This window comes from Nerophis lumbriciformis, linkage group LG14, assembly GCF_033978685.3.
Source record: "Nerophis lumbriciformis linkage group LG14, RoL_Nlum_v2.1, whole genome shotgun sequence".
Taxonomy (NCBI): domain Eukaryota; kingdom Metazoa; phylum Chordata; class Actinopteri; order Syngnathiformes; family Syngnathidae; genus Nerophis; species Nerophis lumbriciformis.
In genome coordinates this window covers 44,328,357-44,345,443 of record NC_084561.2, presented here as the reverse complement: position 1 = coordinate 44,345,443, position 17,087 = coordinate 44,328,357, and the positions used below count along the sequence as shown (strand labels likewise).

The following is a 17,087-nucleotide window of genomic DNA, read 5'->3' as shown; positions in this document are numbered from 1 at the left end:
GCGTAAGTTAAGCATCGCAGTCATTTAGCTCACTTAGCTAGTTAAAGTAAGTCAAGCATTTAGCTCACTTAGCCAGGTAAAGTAAGTTAAGCATCACAAGCACTTAACTCACTTGGCTAGTTAGTTCATCATCACAAGCATTTAGTTCACTTAGCTAGTAAAAGTAAGTCAAGCATCTCTAGCATTTAGCTAACTTATCTAGTTGAAGCAAGTTAAGCATCTCGAGCATTTAGCCAACTTAGCTAGTTAAAGTAAGTTAAGATTTACGAGCATTTAGCTAACTTAGCTAGTTAAATTAAGTTAAGCCTTACGAGCATTTCGCTAACTTAGCCAGTTAGCGTAAGTCAAACGTCTCAAGCATTTAACTAACTTAGCTAGTTAGCGCAAGTTAAGCATCTAGCTAACTTTGCTAACTGATGCTCTCTTCCCAGGGAAAGCTTCTGTACTGCCATCCTCCTCCTGGTATCCATGACGACCACTTCCAGCCACAGCACGGCACATTCCCCAGGAGAGATCTGGACGCCTCTGACTTGTCTTCAGCGAGCAACAAACACAAAGTCAAGAGGATAGAAAATCCGGTGGACAAGAACTTCTTCCACGGGGTAGAGTATTAACCAGCATCACTTCCACGCGGTAGAGTATTAACTAGCATCACTTCCACGCGGTAGAGTATTAACTAGCATCACTTCCACGCGGTAGAGTATTAACTAGCATCTTCCATGCGGTAGAGTATTAACTAGCATCACTTCCACGCGGTAGAGTATTAACTAGCATCACTTCCACGCGGTAGAGTATTAACTAGCATCACTTCCACGCGGTAGAGTATTAACTAGCATCACTTCCACGCGGTAGAGTATTAACTAGCATCTTCCACGCGGTAGAGTATTAACTAGCATCACTTCCACGCGGTAGAGTATTAACTAGCATCACTTCCACGGGGTAGAGTATTAACTAGCATCACTTCCACGCGGTAGAGTATTAACTAGCATCACTTCCACGCGGTAGAGTATTAACTAGCATCACTTCCACGCGGTAGAGTATTAAGTAGCATCTTCCACGCGGTAGAGTATTAACTAGCATCACTTCCATGTGGTAGAGTATTAACTAGCATCATTTCCACGCGGTAGAGTATTAACTAGCATCACTTCCATGCGGTAGAGTATTAACTAGCATCTTCCATGCGGTAAAGTATTAACTAACTAGCATCACTTCCATGCGGTAGAGTATTAACTAGCCTCTTCCATGCTGTAGAGTATTAACTAGCATCACTTCCATGCGGTAGAGTATTAACTAACTAGCATCACTTCCATGCGGTAGAGTATTAACTAGCATCTTCCATGCGGTAAAGTATTAACTAACTAGCATCACTTCCATGCGGTAGAGTATTAACTAGCATCACTTCCATGCGGTAGAGTATTAACTAACTAGAATCACTTCCATGCGGTAGAGTATTAACTAACTAGCATCACAACTCTCTCACTGACTTGTACATCTTATTTTGGATCCACTGATTACTGGTGTGGCTATTTGCTATTATTATCTAGGACTCTGTGACTAGATGGACTATGTGACTAGATGGACTATGTGACTAGATGTTTGTGTTTCAGGACTATGTGACTAGATGGACTATGTGACTAGATGGACTATGTGATTAGATGTTTGTGTTTCAGGACTATGTGACTAGATGTTTGTGTTTCAGGACTATGTGACTAGATGTTTGTGTTTTAGGACTATGTGACTAGAAAATTGTGTTTCCAGACTATGACTAGATGTTTGTGTTTCAGGACTATGTGACTAGATGATTGTGTTTCAGGACTTTGACTAGATGGACTATGTGACTAGATGTTTGTGTTTCAGGACTATGTGACTAGATGATTGTGTTTCAGGACTTTGACTAGATGGACTATGTGACTAGATGTTTGTGTTTCAGGACTATGTGACTAGATGGACTATGTGATTAGATGATTGTGTTTCAGGACTATGTGATTAGATGGACTATGTGACAAGATGGACTATGTGACTAGATGTTTGTGTTTCAGGACTATGTGACTAGATGTTTGTGTTTCAGGAATATGTGACGAGATGTTTGTGTTTCAGGACTATGTGACTAGCTGATTGTGTTTCAGGACTATGTGTCTAGATGTTTGTGTTTTAGGACTATGTGACTAGAAGATTGTGTTTCCAGACTATGACTAGATGTTTGTGTTTCAGGACTATGTGACTAGATGGACTATGTGACTAGAGGTTTGTGTTTCAGGACTATGTGACTGGATGATTGTGTTTCAGGACTTTGACTAGATGGACTATGTGACTAGATGGACTATGTGACTAGATGTTTGTGTTTCAGGACTATGTGACTAGATGGACTATGTGATTAGATGATTGTGTTTCAGGACTATGTGATTAGATGGACTATGTGATTAGATGGACTATGTGACTAGATGGACTATGTGACAAGATGGACTATGTGACTAGATGTTTGTGTTTCAGGACTATGTGACTAGATGTTTGTGTTTCAGGAATATGTGACTAGATGTTTGTGTTTCAGGACTATGTGACTAGATGTTTGTGTTTCAGGACTATGTGACTAGAAGATTGTGTTTCCAGACTATGTGACTAGATGGACTATGTGACTAGATGTTTGTGTTTCAGGACTATGTGACTAGATGTTTGTGTTTCAGGACTATGTGACTAGAAGATTGTGTTTCCAGACTATGACTAGATGTTTGTGTTTCAGGACTATGTGACTAGATGGACTATGTGATTAGATGGACTATGTGACTAGATGTTTGTGTTTCAGGACTATGTGACTCGATGATTGTGTTTCAGGACTATGTGACTACATGGACTATGTGATTAGATGATTGTGTTTCAGGACTATGTGACTAGATGGACTATGTGACTAGATGGACTATGTGATTAGATGTTTGTGTTTCAGGACTATGTGACTAGATGTTTGTGTTTCAGGACTATGTGACTAGATGTTTGTGTTTCAGGACTATGTGACTAGAAGATTGTGTTTCCAGACTATGACTAGATGTTTGTGTTTCAGGACTATGTGACTAGATGGACTATGTGATTAGATGGACTATGTGACTAGATGTTTGTGTTTCAGGACTATGTGACTAGATGATTGTGTTTCAGGACTATGTGACTAGATGATTGTGTTTCAGGACTATGTGACTAGATGATTGTGTTTCAGGACTTTGACTAGATGGACTATGTGACTAGATGTTTGTGTTTCAGGACTATGTGACTAGATGGACTATGTGATTAGATGATTGTGTTTCAGGACTATGTGATTAGATGGACTATGTGACAAGATGGACTATGTGACTAGATGTTTGTGTTTCAGGACTATGTGACTAGATGTTTGTGTTTCAGGAATATGTGACTAGATGTTTGTGTTTCAGGACTATGTGACTAGATGATTGTGTTTCAGGACTATGTGACTAGATGTTTGTGTTTCAGGACTATGTGACTAGATGATTGTGTTTCAGGACTATGTGACTAGATGTTTGTGTTTTAGGACTATGTGACTAGAAGATTGTGTTTCCAGACTATGACTAGATGTTTGTGTTTCAGGACTATGTGACTAGATGGACTATGTGATTAGATGGACTATGTGACTAGATGTTTGTGTTTCAGGACTATGTGACTAGATGGACTATGTGATTAGATGATTGTGTTTCAGGACTATGTGATTAGATGGACTATGTGACTAGATGGACTATGTGACTAGATGGACTATGTGACTAGATGTTTGTGTTTCAGGACTATGTGACTAGATGTTTGTGTTTCAGGACTATGTGACTAGATGTTTGTGTTTCAGGACTATGTGACTAGATGGACTATGTGATTAGATGATTGTGTTTCAGGACTATGTGACTAGATGGACTATGTGACTAGATGTTTGTGTTTCAGGACTATGTGACTACATGGACTATGTGATTAGATGTTTGTGTTTCAGGACTATGTGACTAGATGTTTGTGTTTCAGGACTATGTGACTAGAAGATTGTGTTTCCAGACTATGACTAGATGTTTGTGTTTCAGGACTATGTGACTAGATGGACTATGTGATTAGATGGACTATGTGACTAGATGTTTGTGTTTCAGGACTATGTGACTCGATGATTGTGTTTCAGGACTATGTGACTACATGGACTATGTGATTAGATGATTGTGTTTCAGGACTATGTGACTAGATGGACTATGTGACTAGATGGACTATGTGATTAGATGTTTGTGTTTCAGGACTATGTGACTAGATGTTTGTGTTTCAGGACTATGTGACTAGATGTTTGTGTTTCAGGACTATGTGACTAGAAGATTGTGTTTCCAGACTATGACTAGATGTTTGTGTTTCAGGACTATGTGACTAGATGGACTATGTGATTAGATGGACTATGTGACTAGATGTTTGTGTTTCAGGACTATGTGACTAGATGATTGTGTTTCAGGACTATGTGACTAGATGATTGTGTTTCAGGACTATGTGACTAGATGATTGTGTTTCAGGACTTTGACTAGATGGACTATGTGACTAGATGTTTGTGTTTCAGGACTATGTGACTAGATGGACTATGTGATTAGATGATTGTGTTTCAGGACTATGTGATTAGATGGACTATGTGACAAGATGGACTATGTGACTAGATGTTTGTGTTTCAGGACTATGTGACTAGATGTTTGTGTTTCAGGAATATGTGACTAGATGTTTGTGTTTCAGGACTATGTGACTAGATGATTGTGTTTCAGGACTATGTGACTAGATGTTTGTGTTTCAGGACTATGTGACTAGATGATTGTGTTTCAGGACTATGTGACTAGATGTTTGTGTTTTAGGACTATGTGACTAGAAGATTGTGTTTCCAGACTATGACTAGATGTTTGTGTTTCAGGACTATGTGACTAGATGGACTATGTGATTAGATGGACTATGTGACTAGATGTTTGTGTTTCAGGACTATGTGACTAGATGGACTATGTGATTAGATGATTGTGTTTCAGGACTATGTGATTAGATGGACTATGTGACTAGATGGACTATGTGACTAGATGGACTATGTGACTAGATGTTTGTGTTTCAGGACTATGTGACTAGATGTTTGTGTTTCAGGACTATGTGACTAGATGATTGTGTTTCAGGACTTTGACTAGATGGACTATGTGACTAGATGTTTGTGTTTCAGGAATATGTGACTAGATGTTTGTGTTTCAGGAATATGTGACTAGATGTTTGTGTTTCAGGACTATGTGACTAGATGATTGTGTTTCAGGACTATGTGACTAGATGTTTGTGTTTCAGGACTATGTGACTAGATGATTGTGTTTCAGGACTATGTGACTAGATGTTTGTGTTTCAGGACTATGTGACTAGAAGATTGTGTTTCCAGACTATGACTAGATGTTTGTGTTTCAGGACTATGTGACTAGTTGGACTATGTGATTAGATGATTGTGTTTCAGCACTGTGACTAGATGGACTATGTGACTAGATGGACTATGTGACTAGATGTGTGTTTCAGGACTACGTGATTAGATGGACTATGTGACTAGATGTTTGTGTTTCAGGACTATGTGACTAGATGATTGTGTTTCAGGACTATGTGACTAGATGATTGTGTTTCAGGACTGTGACTAGATGGACTATGTGACTAGATGTTTGTGTTTCAGGACTATGTGACTAGATGGACTAAGTGATTAGATTATTGTGTTTCAGGACTTTAACTAGATGGACTATGTGACTAGATGTTTGTGTTTTAGGACTATGTGACTAGATGGAGTATGTGACTAGATGTTTGTGTTTCAGGACAATGTGACTAGATGTTTGTGTTTCAGGACAATGTGACTAGATGTTTGTGTTCCAGGACTATGTGACTAGATGATTGTGTTTCAGGACTGTGACTAGATGGACTATGTGACTAGATTGACTATGTGACTATATGTTTGTGTTTCAGGACTATGTGACTCGATGGACTATGTGATTAGATGATTGTGTTTCAGGACTGTGACTAGATGGACTATGTGACTAGATGTTTGTGTTTCAGGACTATGTGACTAGATGATTGTGTTTCAGGACTATGTGACTAGATGGACTATGTGACTAGATGTTTGTGTTTCAGGACTATGTGACTAGATGGACTATGTGACTAGATGTTTGTGCTTCAGGACTATGTGACAAGATGGACTATGTGACTAGATGTTTGTGTTTCAGGACTATTTGACTAGATGTTTGTGTTTCAGGAATATGTGACTAGATGTTTGTGTTTCAGGACTATGTGACTAGATGATTGTTTTTCAGGACTATGTGACTAGATGTTTGTGTTTCAGGACTATGTGACTAGAAGATTGTGTTTCCAGACTATGTGACTAGATGGACTATGTGACTAGATGTTTGTGTTTCAGGACTATGTGACTAGATGTTTGTGTTTCAGGACTATGTGACTAGATGAACTATGTGATTAGATGATTGTGTTTCAGGACTGTGGCTAGATGGACTATGTGACTAGATGTGTGTGTTTCAGGACTACGTGATTAGATGGACTATGTAACTAGATGTTTGTGTTTCAGGACTATGTGACTAGATGATTGTGTTTCAGGACTGTGACTAGATGGACTATGTGACTAGATGTTTGTGTTTCAGGACTATGTGACTAGATGGACTATGTGACTAGATGTTTGTGCTTCAGGACTATGTGACTCGATGGACTATGTGATTAGATGATTGTGTTTCAGGACTGTGACTAGATGGACTATGTGATTGGATGGACTATATGACTAGATGTGTGTGTTTCAGGACTATGTGATTAGATGATTGTGTTTCAGGACTGTGACTAGATGGACTATGTGACTAGATGGACTATGTGACTAGATGTTTGTGTTACAGGACTGTGACTAGATGGACTATGTGACTAGATGTTTGTGTTTCAGGACTGTGACTAGATGGACTATGTGACTAGATGGACTATGTGACTAGATGTTTGTGTTTCAGGACTGTGACTAGATGGACTATGTGACTAGATGTTTGTGTTTCAGGACTGACGAGATGGACTATGTGACTAGATGGACTATGTGACTAGATGTTTGTGTTTCAGGACTGTGACTAGATGGACTATGTGACTAGATGTTTGTGTTTCAGGACTGTGATGAGATGGACTATGTGACTAGATGGACTATGTGACTAGATGTTTGTGTTTCAGGACTGACTAGATGGACTATGTGACTACATGGACTATGTGATTAGATGGACTATGTGACTAGATGTGTGTGTTTCAAGACTATGTGATTAGATGATTGTGTTTCAGGACTGTGACTAGATGGACTATGTGACTAGATGGACTATGTGATTAGATGGACTATGTGACTAGATGTGTGTGTTTCAAGACTATGTGATTAGATGTGTGTGTTTCAAGACTATGTGATTAGATGATTGTGTTTCAGGACTGTGACTAGATGGACTATGTGACTAGATGGACTATGCGACTACATGGACTATGTGATTAGATGGACTATGTGACTAGATGTGTGTGTTTCAAGACTATGTGATTAGATGATTGTGTTTCAGGACTATGTGACTAGATGGACTATGTGACTAGATGGACTATGTGATTAGATGGACTATGTGACTAGATGTGTGTGTTTCAAGACTATGTGATTAGATGATTGTGTTTCAGGACTATGTGACTAGATGGACTATGTGACTAGATGGACTATGTGACTAGATGGACTATGTGATTAGATGGACTATGTGACTAGATGGACTATGTGACTAGATGTGTGTGTTTCAGGACTATGTGACTAGATGGACTATGTGATTAGATGGACTATGTGACTAGATGGACTATGTGACTAGATGTGTGTGTTTCAGGACTATGTGACTAGATGGACTATGTGACTAGATGGACTATGTCACTAGATGTGTGTGTTTTAGGACTGTTACTAGATGGACTATGTGACTAGATGGACTATGTGACTAGATGGACTATGTGACTAGATGGACTATGTGACTAGATGTTTGTGTTTCAGGACTGTGACTAGATGGACTATGTGACTAGATGTTTGTGTTTCAGGACTGACGAGATGGACTATGTGACTAGATGGACTATGTGACTAGATGTTTGTGTTTCAGGACTGTGACTAGATGGACTATGTGACTAGATGTTTGTGTTTCAGGACTGTGATGAGATGGACTATGTGACTAGATGGACTATGTGACTAGATGTTTGTGTTTCAGGACTGACTAGATGGACTATGTGACTAGATGGACTATGTGATTAGATGGACTATGTGACTAGATGTGTGTGTTTCAAGACTATGTGATTAGATGATTGTGTTTCAGGACTGTGACTAGATGGACTATGTGACTAGATGGACTATGCGACTACATGGACTATGTGATTAGATGGACTATGTGACTAGATGTGTGTGTTTCAAGACTATGTGATTAGATGATTGTGTTTCAGGACTATGTGACTAGATGGACTATGTGACTAGATGGACTATGTGATTAGATGGACTATGTGACTAGATGTGTGTGTTTCAAGACTATGTGATTAGATGATTGTGTTTCAGGACTATGTGACTAGATGGACTATGTGACTAGATGGACTATGTGACTAGATGGACTATGTGATTAGATGGACTATGTGACTAGATGGACTATGTGACTAGATGTGTGTGTTTCAGGACTATGTGACTAGATGGACTATGTGATTAGATGGACTATGTGACTAGATGGACTATGTGACTAGATGTGTGTGTTTCAGGACTATGTGACTAGATGGACTATGTGACTAGATGGACTATGTCACTAGATGTGTGTGTTTTAGGACTGTTACTAGATGGACTATGTGACTAGATGGACTATGTGACTAGATGGACTATGTGACTAGATGTGTGTGTTTCAGGACAACGTGCGGGCGCTGTGCAAGGGAGTCCAGTCCGTCATGGCCTACAAACCCGGGTGTGGGATTGATGCAGCAGAAAAGACACAGACGGGGGACAACAAACCCTGGAGAAAACACGGCAACAGAAATAAGAAGGAGAAAGTACGTCGACTCACCAAACATCTTGATGCATAAATAATAATAATACTTCAACACTTTATTGATCACACATGATCAGTCCAAGAATAAAACCCTGACATACAACACGTACTGTACCTTTAACTCATTGAATTATGTGTTATACTTTTAATTCTTTGAATAACGTGCTTTACCTTTAATTCATTGAATTACGTACTGTACCTTTAATTCATTGAATTACGTACTGTACCTTTAATTCATTGAATTACGTACTGTACCTTTAATTCATTGACTTGCACAACGGCCGAGCTTTACTGCATCAAATTGAACAAAGATGGGAAAAAGATCAAAGTTTTCCAAAATGTTGAATGAGAAATTAATTCACTTCTTCAACCAGCTAAAAAAATTGATCTCTTCCACAGGAAGGAAATTAGACTTTTTTTTTAGTTTGGAGGTGTCTTCATTTGATCACACGGCTTCTAAATTCTTCTACTCCCCACATGCAAGTATGCAGCAGCTATTATAATTGTCATCACATGGTGGCGCTGTTGTTAAAGCCTGACTTTGACCACACAGTCAAATATGCTACACTTTTTTCAGTGAAATATTTTGCTGAATCAGCACCAGATTTGCTGTGAAACGTACATTTATTCATCACATTACATTCACTCATTTATTCTTCACATTACATTCACTCATTTATTCATCACATTACATTCACTCATTTATTCATCACATTCCAGTCACTCATTTATTCATCACATTCCATTCACTCATTTATTCATCACATTCCAGCAAGATTGGTTGAAAATCTAAAGCAAAACCTTTTGGAGCTCATTTCCATAAACTGTTGACCATTTGTTTGATGATATGAACACTTGTGTATATAATAGATAATATACCGGTAAAAGCCAGTAAATTAGAATATTTTGAAAAACTTGATTTATTTCAGTAATTGCATTCAAAAGGTGTAACTTGTACATTATATTTATTCATTGCACACAGACTGATGCATTCAAATGTTTATTTCATTTCATTTTGATGATTTGAAGTGGCAACAAATGAAAATCCAAAATTCCGTGTGTCACAAAATTAGAATATTACTTAAGGCTAATACAAAAAAGGGATTTTTAGAAATGTTGGCCAACTGAAAAGTATGAAAATGAAAAATATGAGCATGTACAATACTCAATACTTGGTTGGAGCTCCTTTTGCCTCAATTACTGCGTTAATGCGGCGTGGCATGGAGTCGATGAGTTTCTGGCACTGCTCAGGTGTTATGAGAGCCCAGGTTGCTCTGATAGTGGCCTTCAACTCTTCTGCGTTTTTGGGTCTGGCATTCTGCATCTTCCTTTTCACAATACCCCACAGATTTTCTATGGGGCTAAGGTCAGGGGAGTTGGCGGGCCAATTTAGAACAGAAATACCATGGTCCGTAAACCAGGCACGGGTAGATTTTGCGCTGTGTGCAGGCGCCAAGTCCTGTTGGAACTTGAAATCTCCATCTCCATAGAGCAGGTCAGCAGCAGGAAGCATGAAGTGCTCTAAAACTTGCTGGTAGACGGCTGCGTTGACCCTGGATCTCAGGAAACAGAGTGGACCGACACCAGCAGATGACATGGCACCCCAAACCATCACCCAACCATGCAAATTTTGCATTTCCTTTGGAAATCGAGGTCCCAGAGTCTGGAGGAAGACAGGAGAGGCACAGGATCCACGTTGCCTGAAGTCTAGTGTAAAGTTTCCACCATCAGTGATGGTTTGGGGTGCCATGTCATCTGCTGGTGTCGGTCCACTCTGTTTCCTGAGATCCAGGGTCAACGCAGCCGTCTACCAGCAAGTTTTAGAGCACTTCATGCTTCCTGCTGCTGACCTGCTCTATGGAGATGGAGATTTCAAGTTCCAACAGGACTTGGCGCCTGCACACAGCGCAAAATCTACCCGTGCCTGGTTTACGGACCATGGTATTTCTGTTCTAAATTGGCCCGCCAACTCCCCTGACCTTAGCCCCATAGAAAATCTGTGGGGTATTGTGAAAAGGAAGATGCAGAATGCCAGACCCAAAAACGCAGAAGAGTTGAAGGCCACTATCAGAGCAACCTGGGCTCTCATAACACCTGAGCAGTGCCAGAAACTCATCGACTCCATGCCACGCCGCATTAACGCAGTAATTGAGGCAAAAGGAGCTCCAACCAAGTATTGAGTATTGTACATGCTCATATTTTTCATTTTCATACTTTTCAGTTGGCCAACATGTCTAAAAATCCCTTTTTTGTATTAGCCTTAAGTAATATTCTAATTTTGTGACACACGGAATTTTGGATTTTCATTTGTTGCCACTTCAAATCATCAAAATTAAATGAAATAAACATTTGAATGCATCAGTCTGTGTGCAATGAATAAATATAATGTACAAGTTACACCTTTTGAATGCAATTACTGAAATAAATCAAGTTTTTCAAAATATTCTAATTTACTGGCTTTTACCTGTAAAGGTTGGTATCATTGTCAGTGTGACACTACATTGAGACAAAGGTTGGTACCATGTCGTAATTGTATACGATGTCATAATTGTATATGATAATGTCAAAGTTGTAGGTGATGATGTCACAGGTGTAGGTGATGATGTCACAGGTGTAGGTGATGATGTCACAGGTGTATGTGAAAGACTTAGTGGTGGCCATGAAGCAGCACTTGTTATCAGAATGCTGTTCCACCTGAGAAGAGAAATGCTGTCCTCTGATTGGCTGATGACTTCTGCACATATTTCATCACTATAAGATTTTCCGTAAGCAGCCACGTGCGCTACGACAAGAAGGAGGCAGCAAATCCACGTGTGCATTGTGGTACACAGCAGCAGGTAAGTGGGGAAGGTGTACAGGGGCCACAAGTTATTACTCTATATTTGAATTGTGTAAAAAGTAAATATTGAATCAAGTCACACATTACAGCACATGTGATCAACTATAGCATTTACTCAGTGACTGACACGACACATTTAAAAATATATATTTAAAAAAAACGACATTTAGGACAGATTAAAAACCAAAAATAGTAAAAAGTCAGGACAGTAAACCAAATAAAACAAGACGGGTTGACCACAAAAAGAAGCAACATTCCAAACAAAAGTGCAGCTCCCCAAAATGAAAAAAACAACAACAAATAAAGACATGACAGATAAAATAAAAAAAACAAGTAAATAAAGACATGATAGAATAAAAAACAGAATATATATTTAACAAAATAAGACCACTTTATTATATTTAACAAAATAATACTACTTCCTATATTTAACTAAATAAGACCACTTCATATATTTAACAAAATAAGACCACTTCATATATTTAACTAAATAAGACCACTTCATATATTTAACAAAATAAGACCACTTCATATATTTAACAAAATAAGACCACTTCATATATTTAACTAAATAAGACCACTTCATATATTTAACAAAATAAGACCACTTCATATATTTAACAAAATAAGACCACTTCATATATTTAACAAAATAAGACCACTTCATATATTTAACAAAATAAGACCACTTCATATATTTAACAAAATAAGACCACTTCATATATTTAACAAAATAAGACCACTTCATATATTTAACAAAATAAGACCACTTCATATATTTAACAAAATAAGACCACTTCATATATTTAACAAAATAAGACCACTTCATATATTTAACAAAATAAGACCACTTCATATATTTAACAAAATAAGACCACTTCACATATTTAACAAAATAAGACCACTTCATATATTTAACAAAATAAGACCACTTCATATATTTAACAAAATAAGACCACTTCATATATTTAACAAAATAAGACCACTTCACATATTTAACAAAATAAGACCACTTCACATATTTAACAAAATAAGACCACTTCATATATTTAACAAAATAAGACCACTTCATATATTTAACAAAATAAGACCACTTCATATATTTAACAAAATAAGACCACTTCATATATTTAACAAAATAAGACCACTTCATATATTTAACAAAATAAGACCACTTCATATATTTAACAAAATAAGACCACTTCATATATTTAACTAAATAAGACCACTTCATATATTTAACTAAATAAGACCACTTCATATATTTAACAAAATAAGACCACTTCATATATTTAACAAAATAAGACCACTTCATATATTTAACAAAATAAGACCACTTCATATATTTAACAAAATAAGACCACTTCATATATTTAACAAAATAAGACCACTTCACATATTTAACAAAATAAGACCACTTCACATATTTAACAAAATAAGACCACTTCATATATTTAACAAAATAAGACCACTTCATATATTTAACAAAATAAGACCACTTCATATATTTAATAAAATAAGACCACTTCATATGTTTAACAAAATAAGACCACTTCATATGTTTAACAAAATAAGACCACTTCATATATTTAACAAAATAAGACCACTTCATATATTTAACAAAATAAGACCACTTCACATATTTAACAAAATAAGACCACTTCACATATTTAACAAAATAAGACCACTTCATATATTTAACAAAATAAGACCACTTCATATATTTAACAAAATAATACTACTTCCTATATTTAACTAAATAAGACCACTTCATATATTTAACAAAATAAGACCACTTCATATATTTAACAAAATAAGACCACTTCATATATTTAACAAAATAAGACCACTTCATATATTTAACAAAATAAGACCACTTCATATATTTGACTAAATAAGACCACTTCATATATTTAACAAAATAAGACCACTTCATATATTTAACAAAATAAGACCACTTCATATATTTAACTAAATAAGACCACTTCATATATTTAACTAAATAAGACCACTTCATATATTTAACAAAATAAGACCACTTCATATATTTAACAAAATAAGACCACTTCATATATTTAACAAAATAAGACCACTTCATATATTTAACAAAATAAGACCACTTCATATATTTAACTAAATAAGACCACTTCATATATTTAACAAAATAAGACCACTTCATATATTTAACAAAATAAGACCACTTCATATATTTAACAAAATAAGACCACTTCATATATTTAACAAAATAAGACCACTTCATATATTTAACAAAATAAGACCACTTCATATATTTAACAAAATAAGACCACTTCATATATTTAACAAAATAAGACCACTTCATATATTTAACAAAATAAGACCACTTCATATATTTAACAAAATAAGACCACTTCATATATTTAACAAAATAAGACCACTTCACATATTTAACAAAATAAGACCACTTCATATATTTAACAAAATAAGACCACTTCATATATTTAACAAAATAATACTACTTCCTATATTTAACTAAATAAGACCACTTCATATATTTAACAAAATAAGACCACTTCATATATTTAACAAAATAAGACCACTTCATATATTTAACAAAATAAGACCACTTCATATATTTAACAAAATAAGACCACTTCATATATTTAACAAAATAAGACCACTTCATATATTTAACAAAATAAGACCACTTCATATATTTAACAAAATAAGACCACTTCACATATTTAACAAAATAAGACCACTTCATATATTTAATAAAATAAGACCACTTCATATATTTAACAAAATAAGACCACTTCATATATTTAACAAAATAAGACCACTTCACATATTTAACAAAATAAGACCACTTCACATATTTAACAAAATAAGACCACTTCATATATTTAACAAAATAAGACCACTTCATATATTTAACAAAATAAGACCACTTCACATATTTAACAAAATAAGACCACTTCATATATTTAACAAAATAAGACCACTTCATATATTTAACAAAATAATACTACTTCCTATATTTAACTAAATAAGACCACTTCATATATTTAACAAAATAAGACCACTTCATATATTTAACAAAATAAGACCACTTCATATATTTAACAAAATAAGACCACTTCATATATTTAACAAAATAAGACCACTTCATATATTTGACTAAATAAGACCACTTCATATATTTAACAAAATAAGACCACTTCATATATTTAACAAAATAAGACCACTTCATATATTTAACTAAATAAGACCACTTCATATATTTAACTAAATAAGACCACTTCATATATTTAACAAAATAAGACCACTTCATATATTTAACAAAATAAGACCACTTCATATATTTAACAAAATAAGACCACTTCATATATTTAACAAAATAAGACCACTTCATATATTTAACAAAATAAGACCACTTCATATATTTAACAAAATAAGACCACTTCATATATTTAACAAAATAAGACCACTTCATATATTTAACAAAATAAGACCACTTCATATATTTAACAAAATAAGACCACTTCATATATTTAACAAAATAAGACCACTTCACATATTTAACAAAATAAGACCACTTCATATATTTAACAAAATAAGACCACTTCATATATTTAACAAAATAAGACCACTTCATATATTTAACAAAATAAGACCACTTCATATATTTAACAAAATAAGACCACTTCATATATTTAACAAAATAAGACCACTTCATATATTTAACTAAATAAGACCACTTCATATATTTAACTAAATAAGACCACTTCATATATTTAACAAAATAAGACCACTTCATATATTTAACTAAATAAGACCACTTCATATATTTAACAAAATAAGACCACTTCATATATTTAACAAAATAAGACCACTTCATATATTTAACAAAATAAGACCACTTCACATATTTAACAAAATAAGACCACTTCACATATTTAACAAAATAAGACCACTTCATATATTTAACAAAATAAGACCACTTCATATATTTAACAAAATAAGACCACTTCATATATTTAATAAAATAAGACCACTTCATATATTTAACAAAATAAGACCACTTCATATGTTTAACAAAATAAGACCACTTCATATATTTAACAAAATAAGACCACTTCATATATTTAACAAAATAAGACCACTTCATTTATTTAACAAAATAAGACCACTTCATATATTTAACAAAATAAGACCACTTCATATATTTAACAAAATAAGACCACTTCATAGTCCTATAGAAAAAATGTCATTTTAGACGGGTTAAAAAGGTCCGCGCATGCGCAGGAGTGGCGCCCTCGCTTGTTGAAAAGTGGTATTAGGAAGATATTAGGAATAAGAGTCTGACAAATGTGTCAAAGAAGATAGGACACAGGTGTTGAAATGTTGAACAGGTGGCGACTTTGTTGCTGTCGTCGTTGTGTTCTTGATGTTTGTTTCATGTCTTTAAAGTCATTAATCCTCGCCTCCATGCCAGCGAATCAAGTTGATTCCTTCGGACGAGGCAACAGGAAGCGACGACAACCGCTAACTTTGCGTCATTTGTGAAGAAAACAATTAAACTAGTTCATTTTAACACACTAACCTAAGGCCGGCGGGACAACTGTAACCTGCCATGTAATTTCACGTGGCCTGAGGTCACTCAAAACGTATGTTTAGTGTCTTACACGACTCTTATTTTGAAAGCCACCGTTCCGGTTTGGCTTACATGACATGCGCTAACTTAATTTCGCCCCTTCCTCATTCGGTTGATGTGCTGTACTCACGTTATAAACACTTTGTTTATTCGTACTAAAGTGCTTTAGGGGAAATGACAAGAAGGAACAAATGAAATACAATGATCCATCCATTTTCTAAACCCAAAGCCAATGGCCACATAACACATACTTGCCAACCCTCCCGGATTTTGCGGGAGACTTCCGAAATTCAGCGCCTCTCCCGAAAACCTCCCGGGACAAATATTCTCCCGAAAATCTCCCGATTTTCAGCCGGAGCTGGAAGCCACGCCCCCTCCAGCTCCATGCGGACCTGAGTGAGGACAGCCTTTTTTCATGAAGGGAGGACAACAGGGTGACAAGAACTAAATCATCCAGACTAGAGATAAATTGTATTATGTTTATCTTACCTAAAAGTAAATATATTTAATAATTTACAAAAAAAAAAAAAAACTAAATACATGTTTACTATATTTTGCTAAA

At 35.5% G+C, this 17,087-nt stretch overlaps 2 protein-coding genes across 2 annotated transcripts in view; both read left to right on the top strand.

Moving 5' to 3' along the window:
* Nucleotides 1–9,155, top strand: part of lsg1 (large 60S subunit nuclear export GTPase 1) — a 44,106-nt gene extending 34,951 nt beyond the window's left edge. Inside the window, exons 13-14 of the mRNA XM_061976321.2 lie at nt 432–602; nt 8,911–9,155. Of these exons, the coding sequence (XP_061832305.1) occupies nt 432–602; nt 8,911–9,084 (345 nt within the window). The 3' untranslated portion in view covers nt 9,085–9,155. The remainder of the gene's footprint in view (nt 1–431; nt 603–8,910) is intronic.
* Nucleotides 9,156–11,729: 2,574 nt separating this feature from the next.
* atp13a3 (ATPase 13A3) overlaps nt 11,730–17,087 on the top strand; it is a 105,994-nt gene continuing 100,636 nt past the window's right edge. The window contains exon 1 of the mRNA XM_061975479.2: nt 11,730–11,887. The gene's annotated coding sequence lies outside the window, so the exon portion shown is untranslated. The remainder of the gene's footprint in view (nt 11,888–17,087) is intronic.